The 27,827-nt window shown below is 43.2% G+C and overlaps 1 protein-coding gene across 1 annotated transcript; it reads right to left on the bottom strand.

Moving 5' to 3' along the window:
* Positions 1 to 301: 301 nt before the first annotated feature.
* Positions 302 to 26,703, bottom strand: TMIE (transmembrane inner ear). Its single transcript, XM_075417939.1, has 4 exons — positions 26,515 to 26,703; positions 22,230 to 22,347; positions 5,050 to 5,199; positions 302 to 642 (listed from the first exon to the last, which is right to left on the bottom strand). The coding sequence occupies exons 1-4, from the start codon at positions 26,701 to 26,703 to the stop codon at positions 302 to 304; spliced, it is 798 nt and encodes a 265-aa protein (XP_075274054.1).
* Between the last annotated feature and the right edge of the window lie 1,124 nt (positions 26,704 to 27,827).

Raw genomic sequence — 27,827 nt, 5'->3', positions numbered from 1 at the left:
CGCTTATCCGAATTTCTGGTTCTCACTCCAGGCTGCAGTTTGCCTCCAGTTGTTGTTATCATGTAGCCCTGCATGGTGCATTTTATTTACAACATACTGTCTAGCCAAATGGCCAGGTCTTCCTTCAGTGGACAAAAGACCCAGTGACTTGGTCTTCAAGAGGTAACAAATCCATGCATCCAGTGGCACTCAAAAGCCTGAGTATACGGAGACAGCATATTCTATCTGCTCCCAGTGCTCTATCCACAGCAGTTTGGCAGTGCCCTCCTCGAAAGACTGCCAGCACTGTCTTTTAGCAAGGTCACTTCTTCTTGGCTGGGGCTTTGGCATTCCCACCAGCCTTGCCATTAGTTTTGGTGCCTCCTCCTGATTTTACTGCCTCACCTTCTTTTTCACCTTTCTTCCCGCCACCTTGTTTCTTGTCAGTAGTGTCCTTTCCCTTCTTTTCTCCCTTTTCTCCCTTTTCTCCCTTCTCTCCTTCTTTCTTTTTGGCCCCATCCTTCCCTTCTTTCTTGGATTCTTCTTTCTGGACCTTTTCACCATCCTTCTTGGAGCCTTTGGATCCATCTTTCTTACCCTGGGCCTTGTCCACTTTTCCAGATACAGTGGGAACTTCTTCTTTTTTTTCTTCTGCAACCTGAGCTGTATGCAAGGATGGAAAAAGAAAACAGGAGAGAAGTTAACTTGGGTTGACACTAGCCAGGAAGAGTGCAAAACTCCTGCTCCCTGCTGGCAAATCTGGGATAAAGGGAAAATACTTCTGCTGGGGCTTTGTCCATACAGCTGTTTTCCTTACTGACTACAGCTTTGCATGTGTTTTGAGAAGATAGGCAAATAGGATAAAGCAGAATTGGTAATTTCAAGAGTTGAGTTGTGGATCTACTGGAGGAAATGGCTCCTGTTGGAAGGAACTGATCCACAAACATTATAAGCACGGCCTTAAGCATTTCCCAATAAGGACTTTCAATGTGGAGTTGTCTTCTTCCACAAGAAGGAACAGAAACACCTCTCATGCAATTCAATACAGACCTGGCTTGGGTTTGGTTTTTTGGCGTTTTTTTTTTGGTTTGTTGGCTTTTCTAATTCTTTCTTTTCCTGTATGAGGTTATGTTTCATGCAGTCAAGCATGGACAGTAGGGGTTCTGCTGGGGACCTTTTCTCTCAGAGACAGAGAAGCAGAAGATGGCTTGCCAGCACAGGACCACAAAGTAGCCTCAGCTTATGTCGTGTCCGCATCCTGTCACCATTGGACTGGCTTCCTGCCTGCACCACGGTAATTAATGGCAGCAACACACCATGGACAAATAGTGCATAGTTAGCTCTGTTTCGGTGTGTTTTAACACACAAGTCATATTAGTTATAGGAAGCTTATAGTATCTTTATTTATGAAATATTTTTACCTAGGAATAATTTGGATCCAGTGCCCGCATTTCAGGTGAGAAGACTCATAAGTATCACACTGGCTCTGCAGAATTTAATTATTCTGAACAAGGATTTGGTAGCAGAAAACTTTTCCTCATATTTCTTATTGTTGTTCTACTAGAAGTGGTTCATTTTCTCAAAAACATTTCTGACCTCAGAGCTTGATGCACTGAGCTTTCATCTCAAGCTGCAACTTGGCACTTAAGCACAGATAGTATTTTATATATTTCTTACAGAAACTTTTTACTTTGCTCAAGACCAGCAGAGTATAAAGTTTTGCAAAAACAAGTGGAAATGTGTTGATTCCTATGACCTCCTTCTCTGAAAATCTCCAATATAGGACACAGAAATGTAAATATATAACCAGGTCAACACAGCTTAATAATGTAAATCAGCCAAGATGACCTGGGAGTGACCACAGCAAAGGGAGGATGACTGGTCACCGGTTAACTTTCTTCATCTGGCACCTAGGCTACGTCAAATTATTTCACATTTATCACAGGCTAAGGAAAGATGACAGTGAACTGGTTTAGGAGGTGATTCGGTACTGGCCTTTGGTGAGATGTCTCAAGCCTTATCTGGAGCCACTGGACTCCAATAGGTTTAAGTAGCCCCAAATCTTCCACTGCTACGGATGCCTCTAGTTTCACTTTCAAATTGCAGCAACGTATTACAGGTGTGAATCAAACCTGAATTTGTTATGGTTACCTAAAATATTGGTTCAGTGTGCACACTAAAGTAAAATATTATCCTTTGACCTTGGAAACTGACAATTCACTTGTACATACAAATGGAGTAGAACAATATAAACTCTTTCTTACGACCACAGAGGAAATCTTGACGTGTCATATAAAAAAAAAAGGAGATGGAAGGATAAAAAAAAAAAAAAATACACCCTATTGTCTGATTCCTGGACAAACATGGCAGGAACAAGGTGAATTTCCAAAAATGCCAGCTGGACCAGCCTCAGACCAGAACACTTGAAGATCTCCCAGGCCATGCACCCAGAAAGTACATCTCCACCCAGAGCAAAGGCCAAGTCCTTCTTGTACTTCTCCGACAGACTGGGAGACAGAACACCAATGAATCAATTCGTATATAACATTTTATACATGGAACCCTATAATTCATTTTATTTATGTCCAGTAAAAGGGTTTGCCATATATGACACAAAAAAAGTGCATGGAAAGCCATTTGGCAGTTAAAATATTCCATCACAGTAAAAGTGAAGTGGGGTAAAATAATGCCAAGAAATGAGAGTATTTAAACATTGTAATGTATTCATGATTAATAGCATTTGACACAGAAATCTTTAAAACATTTAATGGCCACTCAGCAATTAAAATCACTGAAGTCATCTCTCTGGTCTTGGCTGGGTCTACCAGGGGTTGTCACAGTAAAAGTATATAAATAGTTGACAAATACATACTTTATATTTCATGACAGTATAAATCAAGGTGGGTTGCCAAATGCGAGTGGGGTGACATGGCAGAGCCTCACACTCTGTACAGATGAAAATAACAGCACAGAGATGGAGCCCAAAGGTTTGCATACTTTCCACTGCAATGCCTAAATCATGTAGTGAAGCTTTTTTTGGGGACAGGATGCACACTAATCTCAGCAGGAGGGCAAACCAGTGGGTTTGATCACACGTAGATTTTGCATGTAACATTTGGGCGCTGGTGGCTGATGCAGTCCTTTTGGGTTCCCAAGACTGGAGACATGCAGACATTTTTAAGGCACAGTTTACCTCTTCCACTTTAGCACCTGCCCTACCATGAAAGAAATCACATCCTTTTTGCTTTCCGCCATCGATAAAGGGATAAAATCTAGACAGCTAGTGCTGATGCAGACTTGTCTATAGATGTGGATAATTTATTTGTGGATAGATGACTCCCACCCCAGTACCAGTTCCTTCAAGGCAGCTTGGGCAGATTTATATCTGCCTGGTCCCAGAGGACAAGGAGCTTCATAGAACATGCATTCATGAGCTATTATAAGATATCAGCAGCCACTCAGCAACACTTTATCCACCAGCTTCCTACCCGGCACCATGCCAGGGCCACAATTCTGGAATTCACAAAAGGTCAAAGGGTAGTCTTTATGGTGCAGCTGACTTCCCATAAATTGTTTTCTTGTGGTAATATATTGATGAGTTTATGTTGCAATAGTTTACCATGGTCTGATTAAATATACACCAGAATAGCTAGCCTTTGGATGGAGTACACATTTGCAGGATGTGAAGGCTGCTTACAGGAGACCAAAATTTATTAGGATTTTGGGGTGAAACGGCCATTCTGCTGCCCAAATACCCTTTCTGCTTCTTCTGGATATTCTTATCCTCAATTTATTGATTTTCCACAAGTGACAGCTGTATAGAAAGAGGATGCAGAAGTAAATGAGTGAATTTGGCTTTCTGATATCTGCAGGCATGAGCCTTCACATCTGCTGGTATCTACCACTGGCTGGTTCTTGCATAGTTGGAATGTGGTCTTTTGGGCAGGAAAATGAAGGATACAATACCAAGCACTTCCATACATGATTGCTCATACATGTAAGAGTGTGTTAACTAGACCTTTAATTGACCTTTGACTTTGAAGTAGGTTAAGACAATTTAGCTCTATGGACAAGGGTTTATTCATGCCACCTGGGTTCAGCTTCAGAGACTGGCCTGGCCCTCCTCAGTTTATACTATAGGCATAGTCAGATGTCTGTACACCTCTGAAATGCTGAGGTATGTGCAGATGCCTACTGACAAGCACATAGTTCTATATTTTGCTGGTGTAAGACTACATTTATTTTCTACAATTGTGGTATCTGCCTCTTTCACCAGTTTCATGAAACATCACATTTTGAGTCAAGGAAACTCCCTGTTTCCATGAGGCTACAGACCACAGGGCTTGCAGAGACACAGGAAAGAGAAAAAAAAAATCATAAAAAGGTATTGAGAAAACAGAGGTGAAACGTAGAAAGGGAACTGAGAAGCAGAGAGTCCAAGGTGTGATGGGTCCCATCAGAAAAGAGAAGCCATAGACAGACAGACAGGAAGGCAGTCCCCTAATTTCCTTGTAGGGCCATTTCATCTTCTTCTTTCACCACAGGCAGGGAGTTGAGAGGTCTGGAGTGGACATGACCAGAGAGAGTTAGGAGAGTTTCAGTAGAGCCTAGGGTACAGAATCAGGAAAGATGAGTGAGAGGAGTGGAGAACAGTGACAGAAATACTCTTGGCCATCCAAATGGGGCAAGACATTTATGGGTAATGTCAAACTCTAACAATTCTTTTTCTTCCGACGGACACCTCCTCCCCAACCCAGGAATTAGCCCTTAAAATTAATCAGACTCTCTGGAAGTTTTAAATACGGACTTCAAAGGAATGACCCTGACTTGTACCAATGGAGAAACTGTTCCTTTCATCTAAATTACCATGTCTGCTTCCACAAAATCTGCAGGTTTAATTCATATGAATAGGAAGTGTTTACCACATCATGGCAATATCTTAATGGTTGTGCCCAAGGAACCAGATTGATTTACTCTAAGGGAGCACCTATCCCTTTGCATTCATGCATACAGAAAATAATACCAAAAGAACAGGTGAGTCTCATGTGTAGGTGTGGGTATGGCAAGTACCTCCAGGGATCTCTGTCAGCTCGTTGAGTGGTGGCACAGTGTCCAGTTTGTCTGCATACGTCTTGGCTGCTTGCCGTTGAGCATATCGCGCCTCAATCTCTTTCTTTGTCCGGGGAATCCGGCATTTGAAGATACAGCACAGCGTGATAACTGGGAAAGGAGAGAGGGAAGCAAGAGCATTCAGCTCAGTCAGCAGGTCTCTGTCCAGTGCAGGCTGGCCCATTTACAGTGGGGAGACATCAGGAAGAAAAATTAATTTCAGAAGAGTTTCTTCCTGTGGGAAGATGTAGCCGTTTACATCATTGGAGGTCTGAAGGATATGGTCACACAGTCTAAAGCAATTGAGTTACCTGTAAATAAAGAATTACCATTCTTCAGCTGAGCTGTGGTGAAGGAATGAGCATGTCCTTCCCACCAAAACTAATGTGAACCATTGCCTTAAACTACTATGTCATTTGTGTTTCTGAGCATCAGGGCATCAACAGCTTATATTCATTATCTCTTTGGAAATGACAGCAGCTATTAAGATGTACTGTCAGCCTTAAATTGTGTGCTATTGTTAGAAGACAACACAACTTAGCCATTAATTTTTGTGGTAGGTAGGTAGTGGGGTTGTGGACCTCCAGCTGAAGAAAGCAATGAGGAGTTTGGAATGGAAATGCTGCATACCCTTCATAATAGATCCAGAACAAGAGCGCAAGGTATGCCTTAAGTGACTTTCATCAGAATTCATTTAGCTCAACCCAAAAATTGAACCCACATCTCCTAAATCCCTACATAATGCTCTTAGCCTTCCATCAAGCTTCTTTCCATGAGCTAGGCTTCTTTACATGAGTTTAGGTTGCAGCTGATGCTTTTACTCCTAGTAAGAAATATTTTCCCTGCATGCTTAAACCTATACATTATTTCAGAATTTCCATCTGTAAATCTAATCATGATTCAGACAATTCATTTCAATGAAATCACTGTTGGTTGGTTTCCTAGACTAGGAATTCACAGGCTTGAGCAGATCATTGGTTATCCATGTATCACTTCTGACACCAACAAAACTGTTACTTCAGGGAAAAGATCAATGAAACTCAGAAACAGGTAATCATAAAATTAGTTGGCCCATAGGTCATAAACACATGTCAAGAAGCATGAGATCTCATGGTCGCTATGAAGTTCCAAGTTGCTTTTTTTTTGGGCATCCTTAAAATAGTTTGAGTGATACTTCTAAATAAAAGCTCAAATTTCCTATCTACCTAAGCTCCTAACCTTGTTTATACTTTGTGGAAATGGGTTTTGGAGGCAGGCAGAGTCTTGTGCTTGAAAAGGTGTTGTGTGATCAGTTTTACATGCTCTGTCTCTTATTTTAACTGGAGTTCCCCCACACCGCATCAACGCTATGAGAAAGGAGCAAGCATCCAACTTTCTATACGCTTCAAAAGTCAGGTAATGTCTGGCTGTATATCACCATGAGCAATGTATTAGACCTTTGAGACGAATTCAAGGAAATGAGAGAAATAATCTGTACATTTGGTTCCAAATGTGTGCATTTCTCATTCACCAGGAGTCGAACCATTCTGCAGATAGCCTTCACAACACCAGCACACAGACCATTTTCTAGCGTAAATTTTACTCCCTACAAGTTTGTCCTGTACCTGTCCAGCCTCTCCCAAGTAAAGGAGAATCACATTAACCAGGAACAAGCTCTACATGACCTCTTCACATAACAAAAGAGAAAAGCAAAGTAGTAAACCACTTTTCTCTGTGTTTTGAAATTGGTGTCAAGTTATGAAGCAAAGCGTAGCATTTGCTGAGTTTTGCTGCCAAAAATATCACCCCCTTTAAACAGTTTTCTGCAGAGGAGCTGTAGTGGAATCACACTCAGGGCCATCTAAATGTCACAACAGAACATGTCACAACAGAACAAGACACCCGAAGCTGAAGTGAATTCCCTAAAATAACATGAAATTGTGCTAACCTGTAATTGGGGAAGCAACCAAGATGCTTTTATCCTTGCTCTTCCATGAGGGTCAGCAACAAGCTGAGGGTAACTTTTACTTGCCTTGCAAAAGGAAAACAAGGTACCCATGTTGCATGATTGCCAGCACAACACTGCCAGCTTGCAGGTGGGTAACATGCCACGAAGGGCCACGAAGATGATCCGAGGGCTGGAGTACCTCTCCTCGGAGGACAGGCTGAGGGAGTTGGGGCTGTTCAGCCTGGAGAAGAGAAGGCTCCGGGGTGACCTTAGAGCAGCTGCCAATGCCTGGAGGGGCTGACAGGAAGGATGGAGAGGGGCTTTTCACAAGGGTATGTAGTGATAGGACAAGGGGGAACGGTTCTAAACTAAAAGAGGGCAGATTTTGATTAGATATTAGGAAGAAATTCTTCACCATGAGGGTGGTGAAACTCTGGCCCCGGTTGCCCAGTGAAGCTATGGCTGTCCCCTCCCTGGCAGTGTTCAAGGCCAGGTTGGATGGAGATCTAAGCAACCTGGTCTAGTGGAAGGTGTCCCTGCTGATGGCAGGGGGGGTTGGAACCAGATGATCTTTAAGGTCCCTTCCAACCCTTGTATGATTCTATGGTTCTAAGATTCTATGGCACATCTGGAAAGCGCACAACTGGGTCTGCCCTGCTGTTCAGGATAGCAGGATTTTGCTGTGCACCTGCCCACAGAACTTGCTACTGCTGCGTCACAACCAGCGGATGGCACAGACCTTTTCAGGCTTGCAGAAAAAAAAATCCCCAGTAGCTAGGCAAGGTCAGACTAGACATAAGTATGCATTTTTAACAGTGACAGCAAGTACGGAAACTATTTACAGAAGGGAATAGGGTACGTGCTTTTTGTCTAACCGCTTTTAAATCAGGATCTATTGTTTTCCTAAAAGCACTCTGGAATTCAGCTAAGCCTGGAAATCCCCTACTCACAATTGATAAAAATTTGCCAGAAAAATCAACACCATAGGTCCTGGAGATTGATAAAGGATGAGACTGACAGCTTTCAAGTAAAGAATAAAGAGATTGATCGTTGCCCTTGAAAGTCAGGGGCAAAATGCCTGCCAATATCACAGTACTTGGCTTTGCCAAGCAGGAAGGAGTAGGGCTTGTTCTGTCTCTCGCAGGTCTATTTCTTTTCAATTACTAAGGACAAAAATGGTAGCTGCTACATGACAGTCATGAGCTGGGCTCTCTGTCTAACTTTCTAATGGAGATAAATGGTTACACGGAGGTACTGGGGACTTAAGTTGTCTTGGGATGTGAAATGGTTCATAACCTGCCACTGGAGTAAGAGGCTTACGTGAAATCAATACAGTACTATTCCTATCCACCCCCCTTGCAAGCTGTGATCAGTATCAGGCTCAAGCCATGCAGGGGGCTAAGTATTGAACTGAATTCCATTATCTTTATAAAAGAACAGGCCAGTGAATAAGATTCAGGTACAGGACACTGAAACTGATGCCAGGAATGATCGTTTCATTGCTAGTGGGAAGTTATTGCCTGTTGCATGTATTGGCTTTTCCCTGCAGGTCATGCACAGGAGACAGAGCAGGTAGAATTCATCTGCTCTGGTTTATGTGTCCCAAAGCTGGGGATTACAGTCTCTGACAGTCACTCCAGGCTCCCTTTACCACTGATGGAGAGAAAGAAGCATCTCTACAGGGAGATTAATCTCATCTTTAGACAGAAATTGAAGATATGCCCAATAAATCATTCTCTGCAGCTGCCTTTCTCTCCGTTAACTACAAAAAGGGCTTGGAGTGACCAGCCTGACACAAGATGGTGGAAGAGCTGTGATTCCCTGGAGTGAGAGCCAGAAGCTGGACAATGTGCCCTAGGCCTTCCCAAATGGAGTCAAAGATCTACATTTGGGTGTGCAGATTATTCTCAATTAGAAGAGGTGAATCTCATACTTTGGAAGTTAAGAGTAAAAGGTGGGTTTCATATGAGAAGTTTGGAGCTACCTTAGCATAATTTCTATTGTGCCTGGTAGATATTCTAAGTTTTTTCCTGCTTCAAATTGTTGAGATTATATTTGCCTCACTGATAATTTATACATCAAGTGAACCAGAAAGCAATGTAACCTGTAATGTTTCCCGGGCCTTTGCTGATGCCAAGGTCGACACTATTTTCCACTGGAAGTCCAGAGATTTTTTCATTGTGAAGACACTCTGGGAAACTGAATGATTCTGTAAGGGTTCCAAGAGCATCTGCACCATCATTACCCTTTCTAGGGTTTGACTGCCTGGGTTCAGGGCCAGATGAGAAGTAATGTAGCTGGTGGCCTTCAAAGGAGGAGTTAGAAGCCGCCTCACTGAAGGCTCCCCATTTCTTCACGTGGAGTGACTCTTAAGCTGATGCTGTCATCCCTGGTCCCTGCCAGAGGTCTGATGCGGTGGATGTTGTAGCTGTGCCCATGCCTGGTCACGTGTCCCATTGACCCAGACCCTAACCCATGGGCATGACTTTCTGACTTCACCTCAGACTTGCTTCATCACTACCGGCTTGGCTGTGTCTGATAACAGGTACACTTAGCCATCATGTGAGTATGGTTGGTAATGAGGATTATTGTTTAAATATATCCATTCCTATAAAGTAACAGATCAATAAATGGACTGTACTCTTTTCCATGAGAGTTAAATATCAAAGCAATACTCTTATGAAAGCTTAGTATTTGACATGGCATCAGCTGAGTGTGTTAACTGACAGGCCCATGTTCTCAGGGTAGAAGAATAACAACACAAAAAACACCAACACTAAAAACCTCCGTGAGGACGATCTGTACAATGAAAATAGAAGTGTTTGTTTGGGATATGAATATGTGCAGAAACATTAATTGCAACTCAGTTGAACAGTGACAAATTGATTCCTTTTGATTCTAGGTCCGTAGGATGCAGCATTTTGGGGGACCAGTTAGCTTGGATGTAACTTGAGAATTTGTTATTATGCTTTTCTTCTGACAGGCAGATGACCTCCCTTCAAGCTTTGAATGGCTGTTTTGTGGTCGTCGTTCACCAGTTCCCTTGTCCCCCAGGTGAATGCTTTAATCACACCGCTATCAAACAGTATTTAGCCTCATTCTTTCATGCTGTAACTCTCCTTTTCCCTTCCAGGATTTCAGCTCTTATTTTAACTGTTGAGAAGGCTTCTAAAATGCAGCCTGAGTAATTAGCATTACCTTAATGCTTGTCTGATGCTTTGGTGAGCTTGAAGCAATCTCCGTAAGCTGTGTCAGTGCCCCATTAGCACCACAGAAGGTCCATGAAAATATCAAGGTTTGAAATGATAACTTTATACGTGGTTTCTCTGCTATCAGACTGCATAAAGCAGAAGAAGAAACATCCTGTGAGACAAAATGCAGTGGAGTGATTTTCAGCTCTCCCCATTCTCTCAGCTTTTCTGAATTAATAAAATACGGCCTTGTGATAGTGTTATAATCAGCATCTTCCATGCACTGCACAATTTAAATACAAGCTTTTTCTTTTTCAGTTACATGCTGTGGATTATTTTGCTGTTTGGCTTCTAAAAATCATTTTCTCATCTATCTTTTTTTCCTTTTTGGTTACCTGACACACATGGTTGAATTCAGCCACTCATTCTGAAGGAAGACTTCTGTTTTAAATTAAAATTATGGTCTGATCCTGCACATGGAGTTCTCTTTCCACACTGAAAGTTCAAGCTGACAATGTATCAAATCATTTTTCATTGTTTCCACCAGGCTGATGAGGTGAAATGTAATTTTTCAAGAAGGAAACAAATACTTGGTGGTCCCTTATGAAATGGGTGTTTTAAAGGAGTCAACTTTTTGCTATCTCTGATAACAAGAGGTGTTGTAAATTATATATTTTCATTCTTCAGCATAGACTAAACAACCCTGACTTGGGAAATAATTAAGGACTCTGAGGCTTGTTCCTTTTGGGATTTTTAGCCTGTTTTCATTATTTTTGCAGTGGGTAATGTCTTCCTAACATTCGTATCCAATACTATTCAGGTTGGAAGAGCTGAGAAATAGCCGCAAAAAACTCTGAAGTACAGTAACAGAACAAATGTTAAACACATAATTGCCACCACAAAATAATTAGATGCTTGTGACTAAATAAGGGCTGTGTGTTCACTCCCACTGACTTAAACTAAAATATTTTGTTTCGTAATTGAAGCAAGCTAAAAGCATACGCAAAAGACTGTGAAAGGAGCTCTATTGGCTTAAACTAAATATCCTTGTGGCCAACTTACACTGTTCACTGTCTGTTTTTTTCTTTTCATGTAAGTGAATTTAGCTCATCAACAGTAACACAGTTGCTTCTAGTTTAGCTGGGCAGTACATTTTTAAAAACAAAACAATAAGAAGCAAAGAAACTACTTGGTTCTCCTTGGAGCTGGGAAAGATGTAAATGAAATCTCTTCTCCAGAGACTGCTTGGTGTAATATTTCAGCAGAGCTATGATTGAGAACTGAACAGTTTTATAAATTGAATAGAATTGGCTGCAATACACAGTAGGTTTGTTCGCTTTGAAGCTGAAAAAATACAGTCTGCCAATGAAGCATTTAATTAACATTTAGCAAAGTAGCCTGTGCTGCTCTGAGTTAATTAGGCAGCCATTCCATTGTTAATAATGCAAGTAATTAATGCAGATGCATTCAATGGCAAGTTAACTGCAGCACTTGTGTTTAAATGCTCTTTGAGAAGACTGGAGAGTTGGCTGCTGTAAGACTACAACTACGCTTTAAGGAAAGAGCTAGCATATTTTGGCTGTTCAAGCTACTTATGGCAGTGTTAATAACTGGCTAATTGTGATAATACAACAATTAATAAGGGCTACTAAGCTCTTAAGAACATTAATTAGAGCTTAGCTGGCTGCTTGTTGGACTGGTCCACCCTGAGTGCTCAGATGCAGAGACGATGGTGATGCTGGTGCCTGAACCACTTCATTTAAAGATGCCACTGCTACTACCAGAGCTATTGCTTTGTTCTAGTGCCTCGGAAGAGGCTCCTGATTTGGGCTCCAGAAAAGGAGGCTTACCCTCTAAAGAGTGTGCAACCATCTACAGGGCATGAAACTGCATCCCAGCTGTGGCTCAAGCTTGGGATAAGGTTGTGGCAGTGGGGACTCAGGATCTGCTTTCTTCCAGAAAACAGAGAGATATGGATCATAAAAATGTCATATTTAAAGTCCAGGTTGGAGATGGATTAGATGTCCTCTCAACATCCTTATCAGCCCTATATTTTATCCCACCCTTTGGCTTTTTCTTCAAGGAAAATCTAGTACTTGAATTAATGTACTAATTTCCTAGCAAGCAAAAATAGGAGCTGAAGAAGGAAGAGATCTAGACTGTGTCCCAACAGTTGTGCCTATATGACTTGAAGCAAAACATGTTTTTGAATATGTCCACCTTTGGAAAATGCCCTGAGGATATACTGAAAGAACTACAAGGGGTCAGGGCTGCTCCAATATTTGCTCAGTGATCAAGCTTAACTACGCCTCTACATGTGATATTTTCCTGGTATCTGGAAATGAGGGTCTGTCCACACCATTAGATCACATCCTCTGACCTCTCTGCACATCACAGGTTAGTGCCTGAGTGAAAGAACTTGTGCTGGATTGAATTAACTCTATCCCAGCCGAAACCAGGACACCCACCTTACTCTGTGATCTTTAACACTTTTTTTCTTTTCTTTCTGAAGTCCTTTAATGCTGCAATCAAGTGGGCTTTCGATCTTATTTCCAACCAGCTAAACAAAGTGAGTTCAGCGAGACCCTTGTTTGAAGACCTTGCTCCAGGTGTTTAACAGAGGTGAGGATTTGGGGGATTTTCTTTCCCTGTAAGCCTTTATTTTTTCCGCATTTGTTTTCAAAGATAGGCAGAAGGATCTCAACAGGACAGCATACAAAGGTCATCAAGCCTTGCTACCTCTCGTTAACCCATGCTAACACATTCATGTAATTCCTCACTGTAGCACTACCCTGAACTGCATTGCTTAACCAATTGCTTTGGTCTGATCATAGTTATTAAATTTTACTGATTATCATTTAGTCACTGAATGTTTTTTTATTCTGTAGATGAGGTCTATGTTTCTTTCTCCCAGCCACAGATCCTTGCTTCTGCTGTTATTCACTGCATTTTGTTTGAAAGGATTCAGCCAAATCCCTATGTTGCTGCTTTCACCTCAGTTTTTTTATTCTCCTGTCTACTGGCAGGGAAGACAGCTTTAACAGCAGACACTTTGTATTTATTCTGGGTTCATCAGTGAAAATAATGGATTAGGGTTGGACGTCTCATCAGAACATGTGTTACCTTAGGATATTTTGATCTAGCCAAAGTTAGATTTCTAAGCTAGGAAATGTTTTATGGGATAAAAAGAAGCAGATTTTCACTGGGAGCTCCCTGGAGCATCCCTGTAGATCCAGACAGGGTAGTGAGGGTACTTGAGGACACAGGTCATCTCATCCTTAGGCAGACATCTAAAGAAACAGATTAATTATTCCCACTTATTTTCTTACCTGGTCACTCTAGATGCCTGATCTTAAGGCATTTCTATGTAGGTGAGATGAATCATAGTGACAATGTTTTGGCTGGCAATATGAGCTATTAATTAACACAAGCCCTAGTTTTAAAACAAAGCTCCTGATTGTTTATGCTTTCTATCTCTTTCTTGGGGTCTTTTATGCCTGGTGCTATAGCTCCTGAGGCTAGGGTGGAGCTCTCTAACCTTCTTTCCCCACCATCCCACCTTAAAGGTTAGGAGCAGGCATGGGATTTACCATCCCAGAGGGTGAGAGTTTCGGGACTGAACCTTCTCCTCTGCCTCCATGCAAGGAGAAGAGCTGTCACAAGGAGGAGCCAACACTGCAGCTGTGTGAGGCAAGATCTAAGGATGACTGTTGCATCTAACCAGGAGAAATATCTTTTTTTCAGGCATTTATTCAAAATGTAGTCAATAAGAAGGGGCCTGTCTTTTCTGTTGAACTAGGGCTAGCAACAAAAACCAGGATCCCAACACCCACAGTTAATCTCGTGAGTTGGGAAAATCAAAACCAGATTTGGATCTAGTCTGTGCAGCTCTGACCTGTTTACCCCCAGACCTCATGTAGTTCTATGGATGCACACAGATTCAAATAATATTTAATTGCAAGCAACATATGGCTGCTACCTACATTAATTTAAACCAGTTGAGAAGTACGGATATGGAATGTTATTTACCCTGCCCTGGGAATTTGCAAAATCTCTACTCTTAGGTGTAAGTTGGATTTTGTGCAAGATGGTGACTTGTACCTGTTCTCCACACTGGGTAGAGAAAATGCACAGGGTGGGGCAGGCATGAAGTTGCACAACAAGGGCAAATGGGAATGAAAATTATGATGGTCTGTTGAAATAACAATAGCTATAATAAATCAGAACAAGAAGAGTTAACTACATGGGTTTGCCCAGGAAGGCTGCAAATCTGACTTTCAGATCCATAAAGCCATACATAAACGATATTTGCTTGTCCCAAGCAAATCTCAAGCACATCTGTATCTTGTGCACTGCACCATACAGCAAACCAGCCTCTCCTCACAGTCCTCACACCTGATGCCAGGGTCCCTCTGTGCACAAATTTGCACTCCATCCCCTCCTTGGCTTGACCATGAATGGACACCAAGTGGGAGGGTGTCGTGGGAAGGGGTAAGAAGACGCACGTTAGTCTTCCAGTTGATGGGGACAACCACACAGAGGAGCTGTTCTGGAGACCCACCATGGTCCAACACCTCAGTTCTTCCTCTTGCAAACTCCAGACACAGGCCCCTCTACGTGACCTGATGGCTGTGGCATTTAAGAGAAGCCAGCCTCAGGCAATAGCATCTCCAGTGCTTTTTAGCTGATAGGATCACAACAGCTAACTGTGTAGTAGCCTTGGGCGTGTGTGTGTTTGTGTGTGTGTGAACATGCCCAGCAATGGAAGTTTAAGATGACATTATTGTATAAAACAAGAACAGCATAGGTTATTTGTTATAAAATTATTCAGGAAGAAAGAATACTTGTTATTAATTGGAGTACATAAGAAATGGTCCTTCCTTTGTAAAAGACACTTGACTTTCTCTTAAGCACCCTCTTTTGTGCTCAGCTTGAGCTACATATGCTGATGCCAACGAGTTTGGGGGCTTGGGTTATTTTGTAGATACACAAGTGCAGGACAGCTCTAAAACAGAAGGAAATGTCGCATGTGTGTTAAGAGGTATCCATGCGGGAACTCAGGCTAAGGGTAAACATAGAGGTGAACCTGCCTCCACCTAAGAGCCATCCTTTGTCCCAAGTGATGTTTTCTGTGATAGAGGACAGTACTCCCCCCCTTGTATCCATCTCTGCATATATTATTCCGTGCACCCTGATGAGTGTTTCTCATATGTTGGCCAAGCTGCTGGTGATGCAGTGTTTGAAGATAGGTGCTAAAACCTCTGTCAGAAAGCACCATGTGAAGTATCCCTGGGCCAGCCTAAATTATCTGTGCCTCACTGGAAATTCTGCAAATTAATGGAAACATCTGGGTACTTTTGCCATCCAAAAAGTAGTGGTATGTGACAGTGTAAATCTTCTTCCTGGCATTTATATTTCAACTCCCGCATCCAGCTGGTAAATAATACCTCTAGCACTTCAAATTAAACTGCACTCAGTTAATTGCATTTACGATGTTCAACAGCTTTGCTGGTACTCATTAAATAATACTTGATTCCTGGGAACACGTTTGTTCAGCGTGAGCCTCCCTCCCTTGTACTCCTGCAGTATTTTTACTCCTCTTGAACCTTTGACAGGTTCAAGGGAAAAACTCCCAGTTTACACAGGCAGATAAGCAAAAGCTTTGCATTCGTGACTCTCAAGCATTCCTCCTGATGACGGATCTGCTTCTTCAAGCTTTCATGTCTGTGGTTATATGACAGGAGAAAAATTACTGGTGCTCGTGTCTGGGGCTACGTGTTAATAATTGACTGGCATGGGTGAGAATGGGAAAGCATCTCTGGTAGGTATTGCAGAAGGACACAAAGATAGGGAAAAAGGGATCAGAACGGAGCCTCCTACTTTTGCAATCATCTTCTGCTTTAGCCCACTACTTTGTCATTCCTCACCCAGGTAAACCCTACTTCCCAGTAGTACTAGACCTGGTGTGGACTACATATCAGGCTGTGCAGTGAGCAAACCTATTTCCATGGCCCCAGAGCTTTTCTGGTGCCACTAAAACACCAGTGTGCCATGAATTAAATATCTAACACTCATGGACACGAGGTGGTGTAAAGTCCACTACCAGCTTAGGTAGCTCAGGAGTTTCTTGGCATGAGAACTAAGTATCACCCAAAGACAACTTGGTCTTCAGTTTGAATTGACCACAAGGCATTGTTATACTAAGGATTAAAAGGGGAACAAAAATGTGAAATGATAATTGGAATAAGCAAGACTGTGGCTGCTGTGGGTATTTTTGTGAAGCCTTACCCTTATTTAAAATTAACTATACTAGGCTTACAGAAACCAAGAAACAGGATAATAACGCATTATTCCTTCGTAAGAAGGATGTACCTGTCCAAAGTAGAATCTGAGAGTGATGAGTCGTAAGCATACCTAATAAGCTATGAAAAGCTACTTAGACTCGTAAAAAGAAACAGGTGACTAGGGGAAAGGTAATTCCCTCAGGGAGACATCACGGACCCCCTCCCCCAGTTATACCCCAGACTCAAAAGATGAATAAGCTGAGCATGCAAGCTAATTTGCATGCTGGACAAAGAGAATTTAACCAATTGTTTACTAGAATAACAATGCGTATGTATTAGGAAGTTGACCATGTTAATGTTTTGTGCATAAAAAACCACTGATTTGGAAGCTTGGTGTGCTGTCTTGGGACAGACACCCATATCTGCGCAAATATGCAATAAAATACCTCTGCTCTGTGTGTATATTGGCTTATTGCACATCAGGTAAGCAAACTCTGATTTTTGGGACAACAGCATGAGCTCGTGCCTGGAACATGGCAGTGGGATGCAGTAATAGCTCTGCTGCAACCCCACCCTATGTTGGAACCTGCTGCTACAGTTCCATCCTACCATCTCTCTCACTTTTTCCGTTCAACAGAGCAAAGATTCAAAATAGGATGATAAGGAAAGGGGTCTCTCCCTGACTGTGGTACCTGAAACACATCTGGTTGACACTGTACATCAAGCTGGCATGATACAGAAGAAAGAGGACTCTGGGCAGGAGCTGAGGGACATTGCTTCGTCTTCACAGCACTGTCCCTACTCCCATTAACCTCTTCATGCCCTCTGCCCCCTGTTTATGCCTTCCAGTCCAAAGGGATTTGCCAGCAGGGATGTGGAGGCATTTTGTCCTGCATCCAGACCCATTTGTTGGATTGCCTCTGCAGAAATCAGTGGGGCACTACTCTAAGAGGTGCTGCTTGCATCCTCCCTGGTGGGCAGCTGCCAACAGACCTGGGGGTGTCCATAAACAAGGACACAACAGGCCTTGAAACCACAGTAACATCCAGAGAGGAAAACAAACAGCCCACAGGGCTACTTAAAAATGTTGATGGTGATTGTGATGCCAAAGAAAAGGGTGAGTCAATGGAGAGCAGGCTGGGCAAGCCTTGCTGCTGGCTTTCCCAGGGATGGATCAGGACCACCCCCTCCTCGATCACTGCACTGCAGTTTGCAAAGGGTAATACTTTTGGTGCAAAGTCCTCAGTCTTTGTGGATGAAACAGGCTGCGCAAGATTCCAAGGATATGACTCAATCCCATCCTACCAGGGTGATAGTGTTGGGCCTCATTTTCCTATTTACAGCTTTCACAGGAAGGGGGGGGGGGAAGAGAAAAACGATAAAGTAAGACTAAGAAACCAGACAGCAGTGCTCCTGAGTGAATCAAATCCTCCCCACAACTAATCTCAGTTGTCTGTTGTTGTCTGATCAAAGTGCCTCCAAGAGAGACAGGCAGGTGCAGCTCTTGTCTCTTGACCGCCTGCAAGGGGTCTCTTATCAACCAGCACTCAGAGAAGAAACCCAGAGCAGCTGAATCCTGCTGGGTGCTGAGAGGCAGCCCTGATAAGGATTTCAAGGCACACTCTCAGGCTACTTGCCAGCCTAATGGCCTGCCTTGCTCAACCTGGTTCAGATACCCAAAAGGGAAGGTTTCCTTCAACCAAGGACAAAATGACTGAGCTAAAATCTTGGGGGCAGAGGAGCAATACTGAGCTGACCTGCTGTGTGTGGTACCTGAGAAACTTTCTTTTTCTTCCCTTTCTTTACAGTTTTTTCCCTGTAGCGTTTGTGTTTGGTTTAAAAATGAGCTCTCATTTGCCTTCTGAAGTTGTAGCAAAAAGATTACATTCCTGATGTTTTAGTAGATGAATAAGAATTGTGTAATGATACACACATGCTTGAGAGCTGTGCCTCCAGCATCACTTAAATAATGCTCTGTGTGTGCTACTAAGTTATATTTTCTGCTACGGGCTGATTTGTTCCAAAAGTTTTCTTTCTCTCGTGACATATCCTATCACAGAGCAGAAACAAAGGAAAAAGATAGAGATGGATGGGTCTAACAGAGGGGTGCTTTCATATGTTATCTGAGAAAGTTGGCTATCAGCTGCTGCAGGAGAGACAGAAAAGCCTTCTGCTAACACGCATGCAAACATTTTGTCTGGTCTGGTGGGTAGAGCTAGGAGTTGCCCCAAAAGCTTTTTATGAGTTAGAAGATCTCCCTGCAGACTTTCTGCCCGTTTCAGTGGTGTGTGTTGACACACAAGATGCCTTTACGTAGGGTTTTTAATTTTGTTTTATTCAGTACATAAGGAAATGTAAGAGAGTTTTGGATTTGGCCATTTTTTTCTGCCTTTTATTGTGTGATGTTGCCATCTTGTGGAAATTGTTAAGAGCAAGAGTTGGAAACCACACCTAGATCATATTTATATTTGCAAGTCCTGTCACTCAGCCAAAGCAGCTTTGTGGGGTGGAAGAGCATGGAGGATGCACTGTCCACTCTTGGTGTTTTTCCAGTGGGGTACTCTGATTTGGTCCTATAGCTGCCCTTATCATGCATTTCTGGGACCATAACTTTCTGGAGCAAGTATCTTCTATTTCCATTTCAGCTGCAAAGAATCCAGATCAAGTGCTCCATGGTCACCCACAGTGAAGTAGCCAGGGGCATTAACTTTAAAAGCATCTCAATTCCTCTCCTCATCCTCATTTACTCCTCACCTGAATTCACATGATAAAGTAGACACACCCTTTAAGCCTTGATAACAAGGTGAGATGGTAAGTTAATGGGATCATGTGCAGGCCCTGGATGGATACTATTCTATCTCCTAGTGTAGAGGGTTAGTGTTGTTAGAGGGTTGTGCTACCCTCTTGCTCTGACTGAGAAGGTGCTCCCAGAACCATGAAAAGGAAGCCATACTAAAGCTCTTCTCCAGCTCTTGTTCTGTTACAAAGGTAGAACATTGCCTGATTTTCTGGACTGATAGCAAGACAGCCTCCAAGATCTCACTTGCAGAAAAACCTGCATCTGCTCCTGACAGTTAAAGCTTTGCTGGTAAAGCTGGGGAACCATCAATGCTTTGGGGATCACAAAGCAAAGGAGGAGGACAATGTTGCTGGAGGAAGATACGAGAAATTGGTGAGAACTGACAATACGATTCAGTTATTCTAATGTAATTAAGTTTGAACCTGTCTTATTTTGACTTGGATCACAGGCTTGGTTAATAGTTGCTTTCTTCACCGAATACTTGTTGTTTTCATAAAGATGCCTGAGCTGGTAAGGTCACTTTCAAGTCCCCTCTGCTCCTTGAAAGAAAGCTTCTTCAAACAAAAAGCCTGTAACAGAGCAGTAGAGCCCTAAACTGACTCTACTCCACGTAGTGATGCACTGAATCTGTTTATCACTGAGACTCAGTAAGCCAAAGCCCTGTGACCTCCTAGCAAATACTTTCGTGCCTCTCCAGTGACAGATCTGTAGCAGGGTGACTTAATGGTCTGATTTTGTTGAACCACTTGTGTGTGTTAATGGGAACTCAAACCTTAAACTGAATTGCACAAAACCTATTTGTTTGTCTAAATCAAATCCAGATCCTTGAAAGTATTTTAGTTTCTCGTAAGTCACTGCTTTTGAAATTTCAAATATGCATTTCTTTGCATGTTGTTTTCTATAATACATTTTCATTTCTGGGCTGTCGCTAGATGAGTAAACTTTCATGAGTGTTTGTTTCTTGCATATTTTTAGGTAACTTATCTTCTTTTCTGGAAGTAGTGCACCACCTGATGCGTTGGTTTACCATCATGGCATTTTCCATGTTTTTAACCCTAAATACCCTGGCAATGCCAGAGACAATTTCTAACAAACAACAAAACAATCAGACCTACCCGGCGAAAATTTCTTTACAACTTGATTCCCCCAAGCCAAGATAAAAATAAGCTAAATAAACCCCTTTACAAGTCTGCTTGCATTCTGAAGCTCCTGCTGCCAATTTTGATGTCTGTTGCACATGGCATGTGGAGTCACTAGGGTTAAATACTTGGCCATGTTTATTTTGCTCTGCGCAGTTTCTTGTGATTGTTTGCAAAGGGTGTTGTGGCATGTGATGAATTAGCATCAGCTTCACTTTTGGAGAGCAGGCAAGTTGTAGTAGTTGAGCCTCAGACTTTGGGTGCAGGGTGTGGTGTTCGCCCAGAAGAGGCAATGAGGGAAAACAGGGGAAAATGCTTGTACTTGCTTTGAAAACATGAATCACACAGAATCACAGAATGTTAGGGGTTGGAAGGGACCTCTGGGGATCATGTAGCCCAACGCCCCTGCCAAAGCAGGGTCACCCAGAGCAGGCTGCACAGGACCTTGTCCAGGCAGGTTTTGAATATCTCCAGAGAAGGAGACTCCACAACCTCCCTGCGCAGCCTGTTCCAGTGCTCCCTCACCCTCAGAGGGAAGAAGTTCTTCCTCATGTTCAGCTGGAACTTCCTGTGCTTCAGTTTATGCCCGTTGCCCCTTGTCCTGTCGCTGGGCACCACTGGAAAGAGTCTGGCCCCCATCCTCCGGACCCCCACCCTGAAGATATTTAGAGGCGTTTCTAAGGTTCCCTCTCAGCCTGAGAATGTCTGGTTTAAACAGAGCATTGGAACATAACAGGAAAGCTGTCAGGGAAGGACTTATACAGGCTACGTGCAGCAGCTGAAGAGGTGGCTGGGGACGAGCTCTATCTCTCTGCTCACCCGTTCCTAACAGGAAAAAAAAGGAGGTTCAAGGGATGATAAGTCAGTGTAAGTTTGCTGCGAAGGTCTAGAGAATAACAAGAAGATGGGAAAGAAACAGTTTTATCACTTCTGACTCCTATCAAACTGATCTATTTTTTTTGTGTGTGAAGTTCTGGTTGGTTCAAGGAGAGAGTAGAAGTTCCTTCCTTTGAATTTTGATGGGGTTATGATAGTGTCCTAAGTGTTATTCTCGTAATGAAGCTCATGACAGTAGTTCAGACACAGAAAAGCTGGCTTACACTCTTCCCAGAGAGTGAGCTGCAAGGGGATTAAGCGGGATGAAGGCATTCAGGTAGGGAACTGGCCATACTCAGTCATATCCTCAAAGTGTGCTAGGAAAGTGTCTGATCCCATCCCACTGCAGTCACCAGGTCTGACCCAGTGGCTTCCTAGTGCCTGGGTTGAAGGAGGTTTTTAAGTCCTGAAAGCCCTGCTAAAATGAAATTTAAAGTCTTGGCAACTGGAATAGGAGTTAGGGACCTTAACATCAGATCTGGCTGTGACTGCAGATCTCTTGAGGCTTCTTATCGCAGCATGTGGGACAGCACCACAGGAGGTCACGTGTAGTTTGTGTGGTGGTATCACAGGGCAGGACCATGGCTATAACATGCATTTGGGCCTGAATGTGGTACTGCAGATGAAAACAGTCCCAGCTGTGGCACAGCCTTATAGTTTCTTTTCTCCTCTGGGATGCCACCAGCTGGGACGTGTTGATCAGTATGTTACAAGATGAAGTCATGAGGGCCCATCTATGGTTCCTTTGAAGACCCCACCTGCCTCTCTCTGGTGCAAAACCCCCCCAGTGTGCAGCCCTGTGACGCCAGAGACCAAAGAGCTTCAGCCTGTGACCTCCATGGCCGTCTGGTCTGTAGCTCTCCAGGAACAGGTTCTACTTGGGGTGGTGCTGTGGTTGGTGCAAGGCAGAGAATTACCACTTACTGACTGCCAGGACAAAGATGGCAAAGATACCAATCACCTGCCAGAGGCGCAGCCCCCAGATCACCACCGTCTCTGAAGTGACAGGGTCCGGTTTCTTTTTTGGGGGTTCTGTGGTGGCCTGGGAAAGAGGGAGAGAAAAAAGAGAAATGTGGTTTAAGATTTGCGAGGGTCCTTAAAACAGTCAGAAAGATGCCAATAGCACAGGAGATGGTGGACCCCAGTTTACTGGCCCCCCAACAATTTGGAAATCTTTGAGGAACAGAGACTGCACTAAAGATCTTGTATCTAAAACTTCTGATATTTTGAAATTTGTATGCAATATTGCTAGTTTTCATGACTACAAATCTTTTGCTCTTATGTCTTAAAGTCCCAGCTTTTTCTAAAGAGCCAATATTCAGGGTCCAGGAGGAAATTTCTTATATTTTGCATTTTGAACTTTAAAAGATATTTTGAAAACTCAGCTGCAAAGTACAACATGGCTTTTTTTTTTTTTTTTTTTTTTTTTTTTTTTTTGGAAAAGGCTTCTCTGCAGGCTGCGTTGCAGTGGTATCTGCTCTTCTAGGGCTAGATAAGAAGCGAAGTAGAAAAAGAGTTAAATTTTGGGGTGCAATGAGACCCAGCTGCTCTGTAAACATGTGGGGCTGAGGGGGACAGCACAAACAGCAGGGCAAGGGTGTCGCCAGCAAGAACCCATCTGACCATGGCCAAACGAGGGGAGCAGGGCAAGCCCAGGATGGAAGCCAGGGTGAGCAGAGAGCCCAGGTCACCAGATGTGTCCATAGCAATGGGGCAGGTCCAAGGGTCAGCAGAGCCCATGGCCAGGCACAGGCAAGGCTGTAGTTCAGGCAGGGGCCAAACGCTAGATCTTTAGCTTAAAGCAGCTCCCACTGAACATAGGTCAAGCCTTGCTGTGCTGTCTTACAGTTGGCCCCAGCACCTCAGCCTCCAGGAAGAGGATGCTCTGGGTGCCTGGAGTGTAATTTCTGCCTTTCTCCTGAACCCTGGATAAGCCACAGAGGAACTGCTAGATCAAATAGGACAGAAGTTATTGTGCATGAGATAGCAGTCAATACTGACCTATAAGCCTGCTTGTTTTTTTCTATTTTTCTCTTCACTCTATATTGTAAGACCTGCCAGAAGAATGGTGCAGCTGTTTCCCTGGCTCAGGTTAGGGGTTTGGTGCTGAAAGCTGTTGGGTCTGTTCCCTTTCTTGGTGCATGTTCCCTTCCTGACCCCACACGGATCCCTTTTTCCCTGCTCAGACTTCATAGGGCCTGAGAGGAGAGCTTAATGCATGGTGTACACTTGGTTTCCAACTTCTTTAACTGCATAGTAACTGACAGAGCCTACAGCTACCCCACCATCCGAAGAAGCAGTGCAGGAAGGGACTAGGTAACTTGTCTGCTCTGTACTGGCCCCACTATAGCTGCTATATGGGTAGAGGATTTATTTGTTGGGCAGAGATGGCCCTAGGCAGGGATGGCTCTAGGTCTGCTACAAGAAAATACGTGAATCTTGTCTCTAGTTGTCCTGTCGTGGAGTTCCTCCATGCACGCGCCTCTCTGGACTCGTGTCCAAGCTCTGAACATCTGCACTCTCATGTTGCTGTAACTCCCCTTTCTAGACAGGGAATGCTTCTCTGGAGAGAAACTTGAGTTATCTGCAGTTCTACAGTGTTTTTTCATAGCTCCTCGGCTTTAAAGATGTGAGTGGGGGTAGGATTCAACCACTTAAATACATGCATCTAGTCCTGTCTGAGGTGGTGTGGAGTATCCTCCACCTGCCCACTCAGCAGGGCACAGGTCTTGCACTGTTGTCATATGTGCCAGCTCCTGTACTCATGTCATACTCCAGGACATCTCAAATGGCACTAGACTTCACAGCAATTTCACAGCAGTGACTTCACCTGTAGGTATATAACAAGATCAGGAAATCTCCTATCTATACCTTGCACTGTCTGACTCATTGTATGAGCACCCAGTGCCTCAGTTTCCCCACTGGTAACAGAGGAACATTGCTGCTGCCCTACTTTCGCCTTGAGATATTTTGAAGGGAAATTCCATGTGGATTTGATACAGGGACAGACACTGGAACTCATCTATAAGTTGAGAAAGGACATTTGATTTAAATCCCATTATGACTGGCGAATGAGGCGTTCATGGAGCCTTGCAGGGGTAGTAATTCCCACACAGCGTATTCTCTAGCTGTCAAAACAGGAAAGCTGAATTTGGGATGGCTATTCAAGATGCATTTAGTTACTGAGGATTCAGTCCCGTTGCTTTAACCCTGTAAAGTTAATGTCAGAAAGCACAGATGTCAGATTTTAGTGAAATGCAAGGGAAAAGGGTTCAAAATGGGTCGTTCTGGGCTAGAGGCTCCAGTTCTGTAGCCAGAGCTCTGATTCTTACAGCTCCAGCAGTACGAGAGATTCATAGCAGAGAGAAGAATATACTGTAGGGAGACTAAACAACACAGCCAGCACCAAGCAGTCGAGATTAAAGTTTAAACCAGGCATTCTATTGTTTTTTATCTATCTAAATAACAGTAATGAACAAACAGCTGATTGCAATGAAGAAATTAGGTAAACTGTATTTGCTGAGAGCCTTTGCATTACTTGAGAACACATTAAATGTGTAGAGACAATCCAGGTGTGCTATGAGTCTAGGAGGAAAGTCCCAGCTTCTCTCATTTTAGCCTTCACAGGCGTAAAGCACGAGGCTGCCCGCTGGCAACGTGGTGGTGCTTCATTTCTTTTCGTGTTGTCATTTGCATGTTCCTTTTATACCTTCATGCATATATACATATATGTGTATCCTGAGAAATATGTACATATCTATGTATACTGTGTCTGGAAAAAAAATTTAAGTAGGAGACATGATACTAAATGCCACCATTCCTGAAAAATATCTTTATTTTTACAATGAAGTGGACTTTTCCAACTTGTAAATGTACTTTTTCTTTCCATTTATATTTGTTTTGGGGAAGTCAATTTTTTAGTGGTGCCCTCCATTAAACAGAAGTCTTGAATTAGTAATGAATTGAAATGAAATGTAAAAAAAAGAACTGAGGGAGTTCTGGTATTTTTCTTCATTCATAAATAATACCTTTTCTAAGCAGTCTTGCTTCTGTATTATGAGTCACTAATGACAAGTTTGACTAAAGAAACCTGCTCTTAAACTGCCTTGTAGATGTTGCATGAAGCCTGGCTGTCATTCGGGAATGCATGTCTTAATCATTTAAGTTAATCAGGCTAACAAGCAGGTCTTTGAATTAAATTCTGTGACTTGTACTGTATCAAAGGTCGGAAAAGATGTGATAATGTCCTGTTTTGTGCATGCCTACAAAATGAGAGCGGATTTAGGTAAAGAGGGAAGTGTGTGTGATGCAACATGAACAGCTCTCTAGTTCCCAGCTCCTGAAAAGTGTAAGGGGAGAATTAGAAAATGCATGGAAAAAACTGAATAATAACCATGAGCTCCTTATCTTGTGAAGATTGTGGAAGCTTTGCTTAGGTGGTTTAGTGGTGATTTGGTTAGTACTTCAGATGGGGTGAAATTGCAACCCCAGCTCCAATGACTATTGAGTAGATCCTCAACATCCGTGAGAGAGTCTGGGGCAAATAGCCTTGCAGATACTTGCCTTTAGTGGAAGAAACTTCTCTGGGGTGGCCATGTAGATTAAAACTGCACAAGGACCTGATGACCAACACCTAGCTCCTATTGAGGCTTAAACAAAGTACAAAAGTGTCATGGCAGATCCATCCCTAGTTCTTGTGTGCATCAGTCCCCCATCTCTGAAATGGGGTTGAGCATGCTTCACGTGTTCTAAGAGGACAAATGTTGCTATTCAAACAGGTTGTCTAGACCACCTCCTGTGGTCCCAGTGTAGTGATGATACAGTAGGGTCACACATACCAACAAGCATGATTTATTCTCTTGGCTGATGACTTAGAAAATCAGAGGTTAACAACCCTGCAGTGCCAATAAACTTCATGTTATGATGTGTTGTGGTGCAGCAAATAAAAGACTTAATGTGACCTTTCCAAAGGTTTGTTAGCAAAACGCCTTCATTGCCTTAAACGTGAACTTGGGATCTGATCTGAATTGGCAATAGCTTTCTGACAGAAGCTGAAAACACTTCATTTCTAAAAAAAAAAATTAAAAAATCTCATAAACAGGTACATCTGATTCCCTGCAGTGCCCTTCCCTTCTGAGCCCATGAAAATGCTGTTAAAACACAGCTGTAATGGATACCACAGAGTGAACTGGAGCTGCTCTCCAATTACTTGCCTATTTGTGCAATATGAACCATATTTTAGTCTCTTCTTAATGAAGGATGCTTCTCGCTGTGTCTGGAGTGCTTTGTCTCCCAGGGGCATCCTATTCTGAATCCATCTGTGGTGAACAGGATTGTTGTCTGAGCCGGTCTCTTCCAAGCTGTCTTGGCTACTCAGCACCAGCCGGCCACAGCTCATTGCGATTTGTGACAGCCAGCCATAGTGCAGGGACTGGTCATGGGGCATCCAGTGCTCAAAACACAGAATTGCTCCAGGTGAACTGATGGAGAAGGAAAGTCTGGCCAGAGTGGTGTGGTCTTGTAGAGGCATCTGGCACAATCAAAGAGGTAGGGATCTGTGATACTGGACACTGAAAAGTCTCCTTTTTGTACTGCTTGCTAAGCATCCAACAACAAAGAAAAGAAACTGAAGAAGCTGCAGTAGCCAGCAGCCCTGGGAAGGAATCAAGGCACCTTTTTAGTTTCAGAAATTTTTGCCTAATTAGAAGTGCTGACCCCAGAGATCTAAGTTTAATTCCTTGGGTTCAGCTTTCCTTATCTACCACTGAACCTGGAGTTAACCTCTAGGGTAGCCTCAATCTGCTTTGTAGGAGACACTTCATTTGCAGTAGTTGGCATGATTCTGCCATTTTGTGAAGCTCAGCTCTCCAAAGGATGGGTCTTTTCTTCCAGACTTGTCTCTGATGGACAAGTGGGAAAGTGAGCCAGATATAAAGAGGAAAACTCATGAGAAAAGGAAATTGTGGGGCTTCTGCTGGAACTCCGCATATCTGGGTAAGTCTTAAGTGTGTATCAAGAAACAGAGACAAACAGGAATGTGGTTGGTGTTAGTCCTGCCAAGGTTATACCAGACGAGAGCAGAGGTGCAGGCTTAGCTCTGTAGGTGGCTGGAGGTTTAAGGTTGACTGTAGCTATTTCTCTAGACTGTCTTAGGAGCAAGTTCCCAAAGGATGTAACGACAGAGAGGAGCTGCAGCTCTGGAGGTTATCAAGCACATGCTGCCTGCTCAGCTGAGCCTTGCACATTGCCAGTGGTCCCTCCTTCCATCTGCCTCGCTGTGGCATTTGCAGGGCTGTGTTGAACACAGCAACACAACGCTCCATGCTTTCCTGACTATGGTGGAACACTCAGCGTGAGTGGTGGTCGGCTACAAAGAATCCCAAAACAAGAGAGAGGCTGTAGCATTACGCTGCATCAGAGAAGTGAGTTTTCTCATGACGATCTGCTCTGCAGAGACGCATGCTTGTGGGTATATTCCCTGTCTACATCTGTGGAGAGTAATCCCTTGTGGGTTGTGTAACC

This window comes from Opisthocomus hoazin, chromosome 4 (assembly GCF_030867145.1).
Source record: "Opisthocomus hoazin isolate bOpiHoa1 chromosome 4, bOpiHoa1.hap1, whole genome shotgun sequence".
NCBI lineage: Eukaryota > Metazoa > Chordata > Aves > Opisthocomiformes > Opisthocomidae > Opisthocomus > Opisthocomus hoazin.
This window is presented reverse-complemented; position numbering and strand designations above follow the sequence as displayed.

Bases quoted from the DNA above. Each gene is read 5' to 3' on its own strand.
- TMIE (XM_075417939.1), bottom strand. From the start codon at position 26,703: ATGAGCTGTGGCCGGCTGGTGCTGAGTAGCCAAGACAGCTTGGAAGAG. The intron at 5,200-22,229 runs GTAAGTGGTAAT...CTCCTTTCCCAG, and splicing joins CATCTTTGTCCTGGCAGTCA to TTATCACGCTGTGCTGTATC. The intron at 643-5,049 runs GTACTTGCCATA...CCTTGCATACAG, and splicing joins GCTGACAGAGATCCCTGGAG to CTCAGGTTGCAGAAGAAAAA.